The sequence below is a fragment of the Oncorhynchus masou genome, chromosome 9 (assembly GCF_036934945.1).
Source record: "Oncorhynchus masou masou isolate Uvic2021 chromosome 9, UVic_Omas_1.1, whole genome shotgun sequence".
Taxonomy (NCBI): domain Eukaryota; kingdom Metazoa; phylum Chordata; class Actinopteri; order Salmoniformes; family Salmonidae; genus Oncorhynchus; species Oncorhynchus masou.
Genome location: NC_088220.1, coordinates 50,148,167 through 50,166,674, shown reverse-complemented (window position 1 = coordinate 50,166,674; position 18,508 = coordinate 50,148,167). Strand labels below are relative to the sequence as shown.

Below are 18,508 nucleotides of genomic sequence, written 5' to 3'. Positions count from 1 at the left end.
AGCCCTGGAGTTTTTCCAGACGTCAAGCTTTAATTGCATCAAGAAGTTCCTCCTCTGTAATTTGGCCTTCACATGAGACCTTCTACACAGCTGTTAATTTGACTTTATTAATAGGAAAAAAAATCCTTACAATTAACTTTGGTTAGTGGAGATGGAGGAGACTGATACAAAAACATATGCTTAAAGTACTTTGCTTCCTCTTTCAACATATTGTTTGGTGAATCCTGGGTGACTCATTCATTTGAAACAAGTTTCAGAAAATTACTTCCTGGTAGCATTGAATATAAATTTTAAAAAACACAGCGCATTTTTCCCCATATTCCATCCAGTTCGCATTATTTTTTTAAATAATTTATTACACTGAGCAAAGCTTGTTGTTTTCCAGACATCAGTGTAAAATTGCCACTGTCACTTGTGGGCAACAAGAGCAGACAACCAGCGCAGACCTCATGCACCTATACACATTTTTGCGTCTTTAAAAATGTCTATATTTTCCACCTCTTAAACGTATTCTTGGGCAGTCTGCTACATTTTGCTGGGCCAACAGTGCCATTGGGCGTATTGTTGTGATCTGTTCAAATAGTGGTTGTATGTGAGGGTCGTAAGCAAATCTTTATCTTTGCTTGATTGCAGGTAGGTGGGGTTATAAAAAAAGACCCTCCTGTAACTGCTTCCCATTACTCTACTGTTGGATGAGATGTCATAGTTTTCATGGGTGTTATTGACATAGCTTGTGGGCATAAAAACTGCCTAAATTGTGTGTGATCCCTTACAGACATTTTCTTAGGTGGTGGTGCTCGTGTCAACTAGGTCCCCTGAACTCGCCTGAAATGTCATCCCCAAGGAGGTGGAGTATAGCTGTGTGTGTATAAGGTAATTGGCCATCTTGCAGCGATACTGGATGTAGACACTTTAGCGGTTGGCATGTTGATAAAGGGCTTTTAAGATGTGACATGGTTGGAGGGCTTTGGAAGACTGTGCAATGTTGAACGGCATGTCCTGTAATGGAGGTTTCAGAGAATGTCAATAGCATGTGCTCTAATGCCTGTTTTTATGCCTGTTCCAACACCGCAGCCCATTAGCTTGTCTGCTCACGTTGCCGGTCAGTAATGATAGGGGGTCTCACCAGGGTTCCCTCTCCTCTGCCCGTCAAAGTCCCTATTAGTGGAGCTGATTCTGACGTACGTGAGGCAGAGGACACAGCGCCAGGAGTTAGAGGCGTAGGGGTGTTCGTCGAGCAACCACTCACGTTACATCACGATGGCCGTTCAGGCGGAGAGGATAGCCGGTTGTCACAAAATAAAGACGTGGATAAATTAATGAGTACAGATGCAGCCGGAGGGGAGGGGAGGCTGAGGCGAGGGATGGAGCGGGGGAGGGAGGGCCAGGACATCTCAAGGTCAAGCTGTTTGCTGAAGTGAGAGACTGGAGCCCAGGAGGAGAGTGAGACAGACAAATAGATATAGAGAGATGGAGGACATGGTAAAAGCAGGAACAACATCGTTGTGTTGTGCCAACATTGAGATGAAGGGGTTTCAGTCCCAATCAGCCTGAGGATCCGGGCTAGCTTAACTCTTCCACCCTGGTGCACTCAGTCTTGGAGGGAAAGAGTGAGGCTAAGTGGCTGGCATCCAGCGGACACAGAGCTCCCAAAAGGTCATGAGGATTTGCTCTTAAATATAGCCCATGCTGGAGGACCTTGTGCCGAGCCTGATCGAATTAAGTCAATTTAGTGGAAAAATATCACAACATGATGGCAAAGCACCTCCACAATTTCAGGGCAGAGGAAGTCAATGAAGAAAAATAGTCCTACTTTCAATTGCCCGAACAATACATCAGATAAAGGGTTTCAAGAAGTAAAAGGAAGCTAGAATTGTTTACAATCTCTGGGCTGTATTGTACAGATCGACTGAGGTCCATGTGCCTGGTCAAAGTAAAACCTTAAAGCAGGGCTACTCATATAGTATTTGAGACGACCCAGGTGGATATAGTCATTTATCAGTGTATTAACAGGGGTGTTAATATACACACACACACACACACACACACACACACACACACACACACACACACACTCAAAAACCTGTCCATGACACACTCAAAAACCTGTCCATGACACAACTGTTCAACTGTTCACACACCTCTTGTTGGCAGAGTTGCCGTTTTAATGCTTATTTCCTGCAATTCTACATTTTTTGCCATGTCTTTTGTGTGTTCTAATGATGTCTGCAAGACTCAAACATTACAACAAACTCAAATTGGGGGGCCCCCTCGGAAGTCTAGGCCGCTTGACACGTAATCTTGCCATCATAACTACAAGGTTTAGATAGCTGGATAGCCTCACTTAACTACTTAGCTAAATCTATTTAGCTGACATGGGCTAGTTGATTTTGAAATTGGGACCTGGTTCATTCTACTATTGCAACCACTGGAGGTTGGTGGCACCTTATTTGGGGAGGACGGGCTCGTGGCAATGGCTGGAGTGGATTAAGTGGAATGGTATCAAGCACATCATACACACATGGTTTGATGCCATTCCATTCAGCAGCCTCCACTGATTACGACCTAGGCTAGTCTCAACAGTAGGTTGAAAGAAAACGATGGGAACGGAGACCGTCTATTTACCATGGCTGCCTTAAAAAAAATCTGGAGTTTAAGAGGGACTGCCTTTACAAAGCAACACCTCCCTTACAAAACGGCCTATGTGGCATCGATATTACTCAGAAACAGTTCATCGAGTGGCACAATTCACTGCAAAGTGTGAAAGGATCATTTAGTCCATAAAGTCAGTCTCGTCTAAAACGGAGTTTGGAAAATCCCTGCGACTCACCGGGTAAATTAAGGTTGAGTTTTGATTTGACGATGTCCGTTTGCCTACTAACATGTTGTGAACAGCTGCAGTGATTGCTCTCGATCCAATCGCATAGACAGTCAAATCAAATCAAATTGTATTGGTCACATACACATGGCTAGCAGATGTTAATATGACTGTTTATGTTAGCGATCACCGTATGTTGTGAAATTTCAGCCCGCTAGCGGGTTCCGTGCTCAGACAGGTTAATGCGAGTGTAGCGAAATGCTTGTGCTTCTAGGGCAGGCAGGGCGCCACCAGTATTGCGTTGGGCTGACCGCACCACCCTCTGGAAAGCCCTGCGGTTGCTATGCATCTGAGATTTTTGTGAGGGTCTTAGGGGCCAAGCCGAATTTCTTCAGCCTCCTGAGGTTCAATATGTGCTGTTGCGACGTCTTCACCACACTGTCTGTGGGAAGAGACCATTTCAGGTCATTATCTATCATTATCATTCTGCTAAATATGTGTTTGCAATCAATAACATTTGATTTTATTTGATTATCTATCATTATCAGGTCATTATCATTACCTTGTAAATAATGACCCTGTTCTGATTTATCTTCCTGTAATAATGAACACAAATTGTCTAAAGTTAAGATGTCGTCAGCTATGCTTTGGTCATTATTTGAACTGGCTAACATTAGGAGATTCCCTAAAAACACGCCACTTCGAAACAGCTACGAATGGAAGTGATTATTTTTAGCAGGTTAGGAGAACTTAGGTTAAGTTTAGTAAAAGGGTTGGGGTTAGGGTTGGCGAAAACGCTTTCCTAACCTGCTAAGAAAAGCCACTTCAGGTCGTAGCTGCATGGAAGTGGCAGTTTTTTAGGGAGTGCTACCTAGCTAGAAACTAACCAAAAAAAGAAAGTTGCTTTTAGTTGCCTGGCTTGCTACACTGACGTATACCAAATGACATATTTAAACAGATGTGTTTATTGGTGTTGAAATACAGCAGTTGTGTTATTTGGACCACCATGCCGGTGATGTCATTTTGTCTTTATACTTTTACATAACTGCAATGACACGTTTGATGTTGGAAGGCAATCGAATGTTCATGATGTCACTGCCGACGACTGTCTTACAAGCCGAGATGGGAACGGCGTTGACATGAACACGCTGGTGTTCAGAAGATTACATCCGTCTCCGCCAGACATTCTGGATTGACTGCAGTAAGACACAGAGCCTTCGGCGCTATCTGGCAGAAGAACAGGCACGTCTCTCCACCCCCCCCCCCCCTCGTTCACCGCACCTCATGTGCTCACATTTGCCGTTTTCTTCTTTCATCTTTGCCACAACCGTCAAAAGCTAGCAACCAGCAAATATTGAGCCTTTCACTCAAACTGTGCCATTCTTTATCCACACCAACGTGTCTTATTGTGGTACCCGCTGTGGAGTTTTAATGGAAATGGGGTTTAGATGCATGGGTCTGGTGCAGGGCTAGAGCATGAGATGAGAAAAGGAGGGAAACGCAAACAGACGGGGGGGTTATATATAGACTAAATCGTTAGCGGTGCAGTCAGAGAGAGAGGGGAGGCGAGCTGGGCCTTGCTACAGCCGCTGTCGAGACAGACAGAGGATAGGCTGAGGAGAGAGACGCTCGACTGCATCGTCTGCAAACAGGCCCGTAACCCAGAGGTGTCAGAAACACATCCACACCAGCATTTGGCAAATGACAGCCACAAGGAGGGAGGACATTAACTTGGGAGATAATCAGACCAATAATAGATGCCAATAAGCCTAACGCTAGGTCCACTGGACGCTTGTATTCTAGGGAGTGAGGGTGTGTCGAGATCCGTTTGCATACTTGTAATGAGGAGCAAATGTGATGCCTTTGCTAAAAACCTAGTTGAATTGTCTCCCTGCTTGCAAAGCAGATTCGTATCTGTTGGCAGTAATGCGGAGAAATGTTCTCTTGGGATTTCGCTAGGCTCACATCTGCCGGTCGGTTATCAGTAGTCTTGCATCTGTCGCCTTGGTACCAAAGCTGGAGAGAGAAGATAAGATGGGACCATTTGCATCGCATGCGTTCAGAGACTTTGTAAGCGTGATTTATTGTAATGTATCGCGGTGAGCACTAACCCCTCAGTTTCACACGAGGTGCCTCACTCCTTCGGTTGGTTTTGCAGTAGAGGCGACAGGGGTGTGTGACTTGGAACGCTGCTGTAATACGAGTGACTGCATTCACACCACGCCGAGGCCGTCGCTCTCCACCCTGCAGATCGCGAGAGTGGGCTCCAATTATAAAGCGTTCCTTCTGCTCAATGCAAAGTGACATCTCGGCATCTATCCACCCACAGTGCTTCACAGTGCTGCGCCCACTGTTCTGGAATAAGCCACTGGACTGGCTAGAGCCCTCTCCAATCTCCAGACACGGTGACACACTCAGAATCACAAGCGTCTCACTGACTGGCAATATGAGAACCGACGTGGTTTATCTTTGATGTGTGTACTATGCATGGACACCGGAATGACTTTCCAGTAGTATTTATGTGGCTGACCGATTCCTTTGTATGTTAAGACGTGTAATCCTCTCCTCGTGAACAGCTGTGCGAGGTCAGACAGCGCAGCATGTCCCTATGGACAGATTGGTTATTCACGGCTAGGAGACGTGTCAGTGGGATGCGCACATGTATGTGTACTTTGAACACATTCCCCAGTCATGCACTCACACACACATGCACTCACGCATCAGTTTTCACACACAAACACACCCACCTTCTTTTTTTTAACCCATCTTAATGCATTCTCTATTTATTCAGGGTTCTTGTGCCTAAGTGGATATTTCAGCCTGTCTCGCAGACACAACAGGCGCGTTTACCCGACACTATCCACACACGCCCCTCATCCACATACAGCAGCTGCCAGTGTTTCCTGTCTGACGTTTGTGTTGTGGTTTGGAAAATGAACGTCTTTTCCGTCTGATCAAAGTAACCCACTGGTGTTGTTTTTCTGCTGGTTGACAGGGCTGTTGAGCCGACGGTTACATCTGATCACTCAGCTCCCCCATATGTTTTTGTTTGTTGTTGTATTTATTAAACCTTTATTTAACTAGGCAAGACATGACGCTGTGCTCATCTGGGTGAGTTGAATTTTTTGTTTTTATTTTACCTTTGTTTAACTTGGCAAATCAGTTAAAGAACACATTCTTATTTTCAATGATGGCCTAGGAACAGTGGGTTAACTGCCTGTTCAGGGGCAGAACGACAGATTTGTACCTTGTCAGCTCAGGGATTTGAACTTGCAACCTTCCGGTTACTAGTCCAATGCTCTAACCACTAGGCTAACCACTAGGCTACCCTGTCGCCCCAGTCACAGATTCCTGTGTGTAACCCGTCCCAGAGTTGGGCCAGGTCTGTTCAAACACACAGAGCATGTGGGTACAGAGGGCACACGCCACAGACAAAGGGCCAGCCTGTGCATTTCAGTTCAGGTGTCACATCGAGCTGTTTTCAACTCCAACTTTCAGCTCAGTACATGGAGGATCAAAAATGCAGGAAATGGTAAATCAGGGAAACGTGAGCTACCCCTTTACACATGGCTACACTGATGAATTGTGATCAATAATACCATAGGTAGTGTCTTATTTCTGTAAGTGATGGCAATGCTTTTTCATGGCAACCTATGCCACCACCAAGCCTCTCGCTAGATCATGAAACCAACGGGAGCATATGGGGTTTTGTTATGCAGGCGCTAATGAGGGGTTGTCCAATTACGATCATATTGCTGAGCGAGGGAGAGAGGAGAGGAGAAAGATGGATGTGAAGGTGGGAAAGAGCGACGGAGTGGAAGACGGGAATGTGTTTTGTAGGTAAATACCCGGATGAAATAAAAACCCAATTCCTTCCCGTCTCGTCTGAAAGCAGGTCAACAATGTACATAACCCCAGGGTTAACCATCAGTCTCTTTGTTTGGGTTGTGTGTGAGCGAGTCTGTTATTTTCCTCTCCCTTTGTTAGTAAGGACTTGACAAGTGCATCAGTGTGTTGTTATCATGCACTGTTTTTCCTCTCTGCAAAAATGCAAATATGCTCTGCTACTCTGGGGCATATTTTTCCGACAGCATGTGCAAAAAGTTCTAAGCCCGAGTGTGAGGCGGCGAGTTGGGCTGATTTGGAGTCCCTGCAGAGTTTAACTTGGCTCTCCCCCTGAGAGGTCAGCCGGAGAAGGGACCGTTTCTGAGGGGAATAGATCTGTCACGAACTCTCAGATTAGAATACATAGAATAGAATAAAGATGAGGATATTATAGTTAAGTTGAGCAGCGCATATATCAGTGGATAGAATAAATCTTGGATCGAATCCAGTCTGGAATGGAGTAGAATCAATTGTGGAAAGTGTTTCATCGTACCACATAACTGTTCTCTGATTTAGATTTCGTTGTTGGTAGATTGTTCTACAACCTACCCGATGTTAGTGCATCCCACATGTTTTTTTCTTCAAACATATCAAGCATGTACACTGAGTGTACAAAACGTTACACCTGATCTTTCCGTGACAAAGACTGTGACTGGGTGAATCCATGTGAAAGCTATGATACCTTATTGATGTCACTTGTTAAATCAACTTCAATCCGTGTGGATGAAGGGGAGGATACAGGTTAAATAAGGATTTTTAAGCTTTGAGACAATTGAGACATGGATTGTATGTATGTGTGCCCTTCAGAGGGTGAATGGGCAAGACAAAAGACTGAAGTGCCCTTGAACGGGGTATGGTAGTAGGTGCCCGGCGCACCGGTTTGTGTCCTGAACTGCAATGCTGCTGGGTTTTTCACGCTCAACAGTTTCCCTTGTGTATCAAGAATGGTCCACCACCCAAAGGACATCCAGCCAGCTTGACACAACTGTGGGGACTGTGGAGTCAACATCAAATCAAATCAAATTTTATTTGTCACATACACATGGTTAGCAGATGTTAATGCGAGTGTAGCGAAATGCTTGTGCTTCCAGTTCCGACAATGCAGGTATAACCAACGAGTAATCTAACCTAACAATTTCACAACAGCTACCTTATACAGACAAGTGTAAAGGGATGAAGAATATGTACATAAAGATATATGAATGAGTGATGGTACAGAACGGCATAGGCAAGATGCAGTAGATGGTATAGAGTACAGTATATACATATGAGATGAGTAATGTAGGGTATGTAAACATTATATTAAGTGGCATTGTGGAGCACTGCCATGCCCTGACGAATTGCAACTCAATATTGGGAAGGTGTTCTTAATGTTTTGTACAGTCAGTGTATATCATGTTGTGTGTCTCTCTCTCTCTCACCCACAGGTCAATGGACATCCTCCACAAGGGACCCAGTTGTTTCCTTTAGTTCCCAGTACCGACACCCAGTTGCTGCTTGGGTAGTCAACCTTACCACCTGCTCACCGGCACCCTGACCACATAGCTGCCCATGTCTGCCCTCCTCTGCTAGGCCAACCCAGCCCACACAGTCTTCATGAGGATCACGACCCTGCCAGACTACACCAGATAGAGGTATGCATGTCAGTGCGGCGTGCCTCGATACATCTCGTATTGAACAGCACTGTGTGCATAATGGACAGACTTTCCCTTGAATATTGTAATGAGGCTGCAGTGGCTTGATGGCGGACAGCTGTCTTGGACTTGGTCTTGATTTCAGAGGCACGAAGGGGGAACGTTGACATATCCAAGACAAGAGACAGCTCCCGCACAATTTCCAATCTGCTGGCCATCTGGCCCATCAATAATGGTGATTTTGATGAGTCCAAATCCCAACCCTAAACCACCAGTTGGGTTTGTGGGATCTCATTACCAAGAACTGAATTGACAGAATTTAAAGGAAGCCTTTCCCATTTCTATTCGTCTTGGCTGAGTTTTAAGGGCCGGTTTAACTTTTCACAACCGGTTGCCATGGCGGCACCTGCTACAACGTCCCTCTGGGAGAGCTGCCCTTAGTGTGTGGAGGTTTAAGGTCAAAGGTCAGTGTCACAGCCTCTATCAAGTGCAGGGAGCTGCTGTAGCCTGTCCCCTGAGGCAGCGGCCCCTGTCTGGCCTGGGGTCACAAGTCAACTGTACCTTAACACATAGTGACTGGCCCCTTAATGGGGCAGAACCTACCACAACTTTATACATAGGTCAAATCTGCTTGTACATTAGCACAAACTCAACTACTACTTGTGAAGTTGAAAAGAATACTGTAGCTGTGCCTATGTGCACCCAGGGTTGTCTTGTGTGCCAGTCTTAATTTATTCAGGCACTTTCGATGTTGCTTTAAAAGCCAGTAACATTGATGTGCATCCTACATTTAGCGGTGAATTGATCACTGAACGAGCCCTAACAGAAAAGAGAAATGGGGATAATGCTTGAAGATAACACAGCGTGCAGTCTGAGTGAGTCATTTTGTCATTTGCCTGGATAGGTCTTGCAGTATTTCTCAGCTATTCTGAGACCTTGACATTTCCGTAGAAACACGTAACGGACCCTAAAGTGCCCTTTTTCTATTTGCATGTTGTTAAGATTTTTTATTTAAGGAAAACACTGCGCTAGAAATGCCAACAGGTCATTTTGGGGCAGGTGGTGGTGTTAAATGTGCATAAATTGATATTTCTACATCTTTGAGTTAATGGAGAAAAACAGAGAAGAATTCCCTTGGAATGATTTGTCCATTCTGGAGCCATCTTGAATATTGACTTTACAGAGGGTGGCTAGTTGGATGGCTGGGTGGGTTTGAGGGTGGATGGATACATGGGTGGATGCATAGGTGGATTGGTAGAATGTTGGATTGGTTGATGGATAGTCTGTAGGGTAGGGGATGGAGAGCAGATCAGAGAAGGTAGGATAGCAGGATCCCATATGGAAAAGCTATAGAAGAATTGAACAAGATTCCTGTATGTTTTACCTGGAACCTGTCAGTAATACATATGGCAGCAAATACACTTAGAAGATTCTCGTGAGATCTGACTTATACGGGTGGTTAACATTTAGACATAACAGAAATGTTGCATGCGTTATATAAAACGCATAGCATCTGAAGTCTCACGTACATGGGACATACTCATTTCAAAGCACTTGCATACCACTGCCTGACATCATTGACGCATGCAATGTGACACTTTTTGAAAAAAGAAGCAGTCTGCAGCGAGCAGGAGGAGGAAGAGCAGGAGGAAGAGAGTTGGAGGAGGACAGGAGGATGATCAGAAGAAGAAGAGGAGAGGAGGAAGAGAAAGAGTGAGGAGATGAGGAGGAATGACTTTGATAACAGCAGTGAATCTATATAGTTATTAAGTGGTAGCACATTGGTAGTAGTCAGTGATAGATATCAAACCTAAGCAGGGATGGGCTTGATTAAAACCCTGGATGGGAGACCAAAGGCATAGCTGTAGATAAAGCAACAGTCCAGTGCTGCCCAACCTTCACCATGGAAACTCATACATGAAAATGTATATACAAATATTGTATTTTTGTTATAGAAATTTTTGACTTTCAAAAAAACTATGTGAAACCTATTAAGGAAATCCTTTATTTTTGTAGCGGTTACATTCTCAGAAGATACTTTTCATAAAATATTTATAGGTGACTCATATAATTCGTATACAGTATTTTGTCTTAAATATGTCATACCATATCTTTGTTGGCATCATTTCATTTATTCAATTGTGTATGACATATAAAGTCATATAAGGCAACACATATACAAATACACCACTGTCATATAAGGCAACACATATACAAATACACCACTGTCATATAAGGCAACACATATACAAATACACCACTGTCATATAAGGCAACACATATACAAATACACCACTGTCATATAAGGCAACACATATACAAATACACCACTGTCATATAAGGCAACACATATACAAATACACCACTGTCATATAAGGCAACACATATACAAATACATCACTGTCATATAAGGCAACACATATACAAATACACCACTGCTATATAAGGCAACACATATACAAATACATCACTGTCATATAAGGCAACAGATATACAAATACACCACTGTCATATAAGGCAACACATATACAATCTTACCAGATTCTTATTAGATTGTTGTACAAATAATCCTCTTCTGCCATATCAGATTATTTCATTCTCATGATTCTTTTCCATATGTTGGAGATTACGATGGATGGATATGGGAGCTGAGGCAAAGGTGTGTGAGAGAGAGAGAGAGAGAGAGATGAAGGGTTGTGGATGCGGGACATGTATGGATGGGTTCGGTGGGGGGCAGTGGGAGACAGGGATGAGTCGAGGCAGATATATCCAGGGAGGGAGTGTGTCTTCTCCCAGGGTAATTCACTGAGAGTCGCTGTGAAATGGAGCAAGTCTGCTGAAGCTGCTAGAGATTATTCAAACCCTTTTCCGGGGAGATGTGACAGAAGAGAGTGGCTCTGAAATCGGACTCAATCAAACTGTACTGGGTCCCATCACAGACTGCAGAGTTCCTTTCCCCTTGGGTACCCTTGCAGCACAACTATAATCACATGAAACATAGGCAAAAACCGAAGGACATTTTCTACTGCGGGACAGGGGAGAATTCATATATTCTCTATGCATTTTGTAGTTTTAGTAATACTAGGCAAACAGTGTAGATTCACATTACGGTATGGCCATGGAATACTTGATTTCAGCTAGTTTTGCATAGGAAAGGTTGATGAAGCATACTCGAGTGGATTTTATAATGCTCTGAGGCTGAAGGACTGGCTCTTTGTCACATGATGGAGAAATAAGAAGTAGGCAAACAGACAGAAATGCAACTCTTTTTTTTTATCCCAGCATCACATGTGGATAAAATCACTTGATTTCTGTGTATGGTAGTTATAATACCTTCTATGGTTTAGAGCATGGTTCAGGCAGCAGCGGGGTTGTGTGTTTCATTCCCACATGTCTTACTGTTGACAGCTTTGGATAAAAGTCTGTTAAATGACCATATTTTGGGGATAGCACAGCATCATATACCACCTTTATTCATTGTTATTTAAAAAAAAAAACGTTACTTTATGGGAAGCTACGTTATTTTATCTGGGTGAACCACACAGTAATGCAGTGATGTGACAGTCAGACAAAGGCTTCACAGACTTGTCTATGAAGGAACTGTGAGACTTGAGGAACGATCTGACAATTCTAAAACCATTGAATATGTCTCACTGCCTTTCATCCAAAGTAATAGCAGCCGGGGTGTAGCAGAAGAAACGGCACACGGATTTAAATATGAACCTACTCAGCAATCTGAAAAGTATGCCAGTCGTGCAAAATCGGGCAGATTGTGATACGCAAATCTAACCGTGTCTGATTCAATGTAAAACAAAAACAATATTCTATATGCTTCACATTCTACAATTGCACTATTTTCCTCTAGTTTGTCACTATTTTCCTCTTTTTATTTCACCGCAAAGTAAGATGCCAAGAGGGGGTAAAGAAACGGAATATTCAAATGAAATAAAGAGCATGGTGACCCCACTTCCAACACCACAAGCAGTGTACACCTTTAAACAGTTTGTCTCATCTCTTCGAACGGACGAGCCCTAGAGGAACAGCTGCATGTGGCGATCCTGAATGGAGCTCGGTTAGCACGGCTGACTACCAAGTAGGGCCCCCGCCTAGCCTCTTTCAGCTAAAAAGGGGCTTTCAAAGGGAACCTGGCTTGCCAGTGTCACCACGTAAAGTCCACCGCCGACCGAGTATTTTCTTGGCGCTTTGATTTCCACGCTCATTTGAGGCCTGCCGTGACTCTGCAGGAAATGTACGCACCCCATACATTCTGACCAGTCGCGTTCGATTAGTGCTGCGGTATGTCACGGTCGCGGTATGCTGCGGGGCTATTGCGGGCGGGTCATTCAATCGCAGTGCTATGTGTTCGCGGTGGTATCCCCATGACGTGCACTGTATTCCCCGCGCGGCTTAAATCTCAGTAGCTTGTCGCGGCCAATGTGGGGGATGTGTGGCGAGGGCTCCGTCGACTTTTGAGGTATAAACGCCGATCGTAGGGTTTCACAGCAAAATAGTTGATCTCTGAAGGCTCCAGTCAAAGCAGGGTTTTTATTTTTGAAGGCTCACTGGTTTTATGGTACGGTAGGTTATACTAAACCCTGAGGTTATTTTGCCTTGCAATAATCACACAATGTCGTACTGTAACTTAACCACTGGAGCACATTGAATATGGCTCCAAAATACCCTGGAGGAAAGTCTTCTCAGTGTCGGGCATCAAACAGAACCCAGTTACTGTAATGTGCGGTGTGTGCGTTATCCATTTTATTTGACGAGCACAGACAGCGAGAAGCTCTTTTTGCCCTGTTTCCCCATTAATACTGTGTAGTTGATGTCACTCAGCGGAGTTAATGATTCAAAGGATACTTCGGGATTTTAGCACTGAGGCCCTTCGTCTACTTCTACAGAGTCAGATGAACTCATTGGGTACCATTTCTGTGTCTGTAGCCAGTATGAAGGAAGCTAGAGGTAGTTTTGCGAGCCAATGCTAACTAGTGTTAGCGCAATTACTGGAACTATGTGGGTATCTACTAGCAATACCGTAAATGTACTATATAGGATATGCTGGTATGTTGCACCTCAGTGTTTATGTGTCTCTTGAAATAACTCAGTGGCTGATGTCAAATGATTGACTCTCCTCCTTCTGAACACCGCCGCAGTCCATCTCAATCATACACAGGCCCAAGCACAAACAAACACAAGTTTCCAAATATACAATTTACGGGGTTTTTGAAACCCAATCTCCTTCTCCTAGACCCCTAGTCTGTCTGTTCGTCTGCGGTTGCTATGAGACCGAACACCTCGGAGCACACTCTGAGGGTCACCCTGACCAATAGCAGAGCTGCATGGCACAGCGTCTTGCTGAAGCACTTTGTTTTCTCTCTTTCCAGTCCATCCCTTCATCTGAGGAGGAGAGTGGCGGTGGTGTGTAATGGGATGTGAGAGAGATAGGCCTTTGGTCCGTGGGCTAATGGATGAGCTCCAGACCAGAGCAGCGTTCTGAACAAACACACAAACCAGAATCGTCTACTTATCCCCCCAAAAATATTTGTGGAACTCTTCTGTTTGAATATCGGCTTCATAACATCAAGTAGGGGGGAAAAACACCACTGTGATATTTGTAGCTCATTACATACCACAGAAAATAATGACATGAGTGCATATCTGTCAAAACATGTCAGCCAGACACACAGGATGTGGTGCCACATTGCTGTGATAAACGAACACTTCATGCGACGTGACTAGATATCGCAGCCATCAAGTGTCGCCCTGGCTGTGTTTACTCCATGCGTAGTGAACCGCTCTGGGTCTTGCTCCTATTCTCTTCTCCCTTCTCATCGACTGGGCCCTTCCTGGGGCACTGCAGACCGTTCCACTCCACAGCCCGACAGCCCTAATCCATCTCCATTGTGGGGTGGCACGGGGGTCAGAGAATTCTGTCAGAGCAGAGCAGAGTGGAGGCTCATCCCGTAAATAAGCTCTGGGGTGTCAACTGTCTCCAGTCTCCACACCAAGATTCACCAGAGAGCTGACGGTTAGCTGCTTGGCATTTTAAGCCCTGTACCTTGGGAGATTTCTGCCCACATAATGATGTTTCCCCAGCTGACGGGGCTGTGGCTTCAGCATATGTGATATGAGAGGAGTTGGAAATCAGGCCCTCATTCTTAGAGCAGATTGTTGACCTTTTAGATGATGGTGTTGTCTTACAACAGCTTATAGCCTGAGAGAGAGATGATTAACAGAGGGAAATTTAACAGCGGCCATGTTGTTTTGCCATTTACCCACATCTCCCCTTATCGAATTGAACGCAACCTGACCCGCCATGTATTCAACAACGGAGCTACACATCTGTATGTTTATTGTTAATCTTTATTTGGATTCACTGCTAAACCGCAATTTACAGTTGCTAATAGCGGTTGACATGTCGTTTTAAAAGGACGGGATTGCTACAGGATAAGCACTTGACGGAAGCTAAGTTGGATTTTGTGTTGGCTGGCAGTACAGTTAATTCCTTTTTAATTATGAAGGACCAGGAGGTAAACGTTTGTCAGAGCATCCACCCCATTTGATCTACTTACGCTATGTGTGCTATTACGGTATGTATGGCAGCTTAAATGTCTCACACAGTGATTTGACCTTGAGACTAACTGCATCAGTGTCTACCGCACCTCTATTCACTAGATCAAATTGAATGTTTGTACAGTTTCAACATGGTTTCCATGGCTTTATGTCTGTTTGGTATTCACCATAGCATCAGCCCCGTAATCCAAGGTGCAGCTGTGAAATGGGTGGGTGAAATGAGATGCATATGGGCAGTTGCTATGTTTCTGCTGATGCTGTATGGCGGATGGCCACTTGGTCACACGCGAGAAGCTATTCAATGGCATCCTACATCTCCATTCCAATTCCATTCAATGGTTTCATTCAATTCACAGAGAAGAACATAAGGCCTTTTTAATGGCCGATGACAAATTCCCATTGCAATGCTGAGAACTGTAGCTGTAGAAAGGCTGTCGTAAATACAGATAGTGTGTGTGTGTGTGTTTAGGGTACTTTGCCATGAGCAAGGAATTACCACGATAAATACATTCAAGTGCCATTTTACGACGAGAGAGATGGGAACATCTCGGCCATCGGCAGTTCGCAGCACTTCAAATCTGTCTCGCTACCTCATTTCAGGAAGATCTTTACCATTTGTAATAGGACTACCAATCGTTTCTTTTGTTCAGAGTGTGTGTGTGTGTGTGTGTGTGTGTGTGGGTTACGCATGCACTCGTGCTGTGTGTTGTGTGTGCATTGCTGTTTTGTGTATTTGCGTGTGTATTCGTGTAAAATGAGTTTTTAAGTGTGTGGGTGGATGACTGCGTGTTTTTGCTACAACTGTATATGCATTCCCAGTTGGCGTCTTCTATACAGATATATTCGTGTTTTCACTCATGTTGGAGATGGAGGGAGCTATGTAAAAAAGATAGATAATCCACAGAAGGTAGACTCGCTGTGGTAAATCCTTAAACTGTGATATGGCAGCCAGCTAACGTTGTCCAGGGATTGCATGTTGATTTAAACGATTTGCTAAGCTATAATTACACGCACCTATTCTTTGTCCTTTATCTCTTCATTGGACATATTGGCATGCCATGTGTATGATTCCCGAAAATCTTCAAGAAGTATCTATGAGGAGGAAAATAAGAAACAAGCCGTTAATAAAATTGGCTCGCTTGTAACGTCACCTCTGCCTTATGCTTCAGTGTTTGCTAAACATTTAATTGAGGGCATTTCCCATTCGTTGAAATGTATTCGCATACGTTTACTGGCTTTGATCATCTGAATGCAGGGCGAACACTGCTGTTTTACATTCCGATCATGGCTGATAGAGATATTTAATCTCAGTTTGACCACTGTAATAGCTCAACGTAGATATAAAATCTTGATTCACCTAGTCAATTCCCCGCTTGGAGTACCACATCCTGACATGTCCTGACCAGTGCCTCTCTCCTTTGCCTTGCAGTTTCCCCAGAACGCCCGAGGGAGGATGGACCGGCTGATCTTCTCCCTGTTGGTGCTGGCCGTCTCCACCAGGGGGCAGTTGTGCCCCAAGCGCTGCATGTGCCAGAACCTGTCCCCCTCGCTGGCCATCCTCTGTGCCAAGACGGGCCTACTCTTCGTGCCCACCGTCATCGACCGGCGCACCGTGGAGCTGCGTCTCACTGAGAACTTTATCACAGCCATAAGGAGGCGGGACTTTGCCAACATGACTAGTTTGATCCATCTGACGTTGTCCCGCAACACCATAAGCCAGATCATGCCTTACACCTTCGAGGACCTCAAGCGACTGCGAGCGCTGCACCTGGACAGCAACCGGCTGAGTGTGATCAGGGATGACCACTTTCGGGGGCTCACCAACCTTAGGCACCTGATCTTGGCCAACAACCAGCTCCACGATATCTCTCCCCACGCCTTTGACGACTTCACAGGAACCCTGGAAGACCTGGACCTGTCCTACAACAACCTGGTGGACATCCCCTGGGAGACGATAGGTCGTCTAACCAACGTCAACACCCTTAACATGGACCATAACCTTATAGAGCACGTGCCCCAAGGGATCTTCACCAACCTGCACAAGCTGGCGCGTCTAGACATGACTTCCAACAAGCTGAAGAAGATCCCTCCGGATCCACTTTTTCTGCGCATCCCCGTCTACGCGAAAGCCAAAGGATCCCCTCAGTCGTCATTGGTGATGAGTTTTGGTGGGAACCCGCTCCACTGTAACTGTGAGCTGCTGTGGCTGAGGAGGCTGACCAGGGAAGATGACCTGGAGACTTGTGCCTCTCCTCCAGACCTCACAGCCAAGTACTTCTGGACCATCCCAGAGGAGGAGTTCATCTGTGACCCTCCGGTCATGACCAGGAAGTCTGCCAAGACCTTCACCATGGAGGGCCAGCCAACCAGTCTGAAGTGCAAGGCCAACGGAGACCCGGACCCAGAGATTCACTGGATTTCCCCCGAGGGCCGTCTGATCTCCAACACATCAAGGACTGTCACCTTCAGCAATGGCAGCCTGGACATCAACATCACCTCCATGAAGGACTCTGGAACTTTCACCTGCATTGCCTCCAACGCGGCGGGGGAGTCCACGGGCCAGGTGGAACTGGTGGTCAACCTCCTCCCCCACCTGGCCAACAGCACCAACCGGCTACGGGAGCCCGACCCTGGCCCTTCAGACATCCTCACTTCGGCCAAGTCCACCACGGCCACAGGCAACGACACACGGAGGAACCAGGAGGGAAGGGTGATGATGGCGGAGCTGACAGCTAGCTCAGTGCTGATCAAATGGCCATATCAGAACCACGTCCCTGGGATTAAGATGTACCAGGTCCAGTACAACAGTTCCCTGGATGACACGCTCATCTACAGGTGAGGAGGGATAGGGATCTGAACAGGGCTGATGGAGTCTCTTGGTTAGAATGAGTTTAAAAACTTTCAAAATGTTAATGAGTTACTCATGGTTTTATGATGAAATTACATTTTGACTCACAGACATACAATTGCAAGATGTCTATCAGCTAAACAGTAGCAATCATAAGAACACCAGAAACATTTCATGTTGTATACATGTATGTAATTATAATGAGTTAATGAATTAGGTTGGTAGTTAGTAATCGTTATTTGCAAGAGATAAAAAAGGAACATTTTTCATTTGCTTTGAGAAGACATGTTTCTTCTCTTCTCTCCTTGTTTATTATTTCGCTTCTTCGTCCTTGTTCCAAGGTTTATTCTGATTTATTTTCTGTTTTGATGCCTCCCTCATTGCATATGCCAGGTCCAACATCAATTTATATCAATTATTTTGATTTTGTAGCACTCTGATATGTGCTGATGGACCGTTCTGTAATTTGTGAATTATTTTGGTCATCAAAAAGTGTTTATTTCCATTCCAAGTCTCACGTCGTCTTACAGGGCCTGGCCCAGGGCTCCTCACGTTGTCTTACAGGGCCTGGCCCAGGGCTCCTCACGTTGTCTTACAGGGCCTGGCCCAGGGCTCCTCACGTTGTCTTACAGGGCCTGGCCCAGGGCTCCTCACAATGTCTTACAGGGCCTGGCCCAGGGCTCCTCACGTCGTCTTACAGGGCCTGGCCCAGGGCTCCTCACGTTGTCTTACAGGGCCTGGCCCAGGGCT

The 18,508-nt window shown here is 45.2% G+C and overlaps 1 protein-coding gene across 4 annotated transcripts in view; it reads left to right on the top strand.

Moving 5' to 3' along the window:
* Positions 1–18,508, top strand: part of LOC135546122 (leucine-rich repeat and fibronectin type III domain-containing protein 1-like protein) — a 113,218-nt gene that overhangs the window by 50,378 nt on the left and 44,332 nt on the right. For 3 of the 4 annotated variants that reach the window (XR_010456544.1, XM_064974289.1, XM_064974286.1), the window contains exons 2-3: positions 8,131–8,337; positions 16,340–17,745. Coding sequence is in view for 3 of the 4 variants with exons in the window: in XM_064974289.1 (XP_064830361.1) it covers positions 16,364–17,745 (1,382 nt within the window). In the remaining variant the exon portion in view is untranslated. Of the gene's footprint in view, positions 1–5,807; positions 5,930–8,130; positions 8,338–16,339; positions 17,746–18,508 lie in introns of those variants that run through there. The other variant, XM_064974287.1, reaches the window with a different exon arrangement.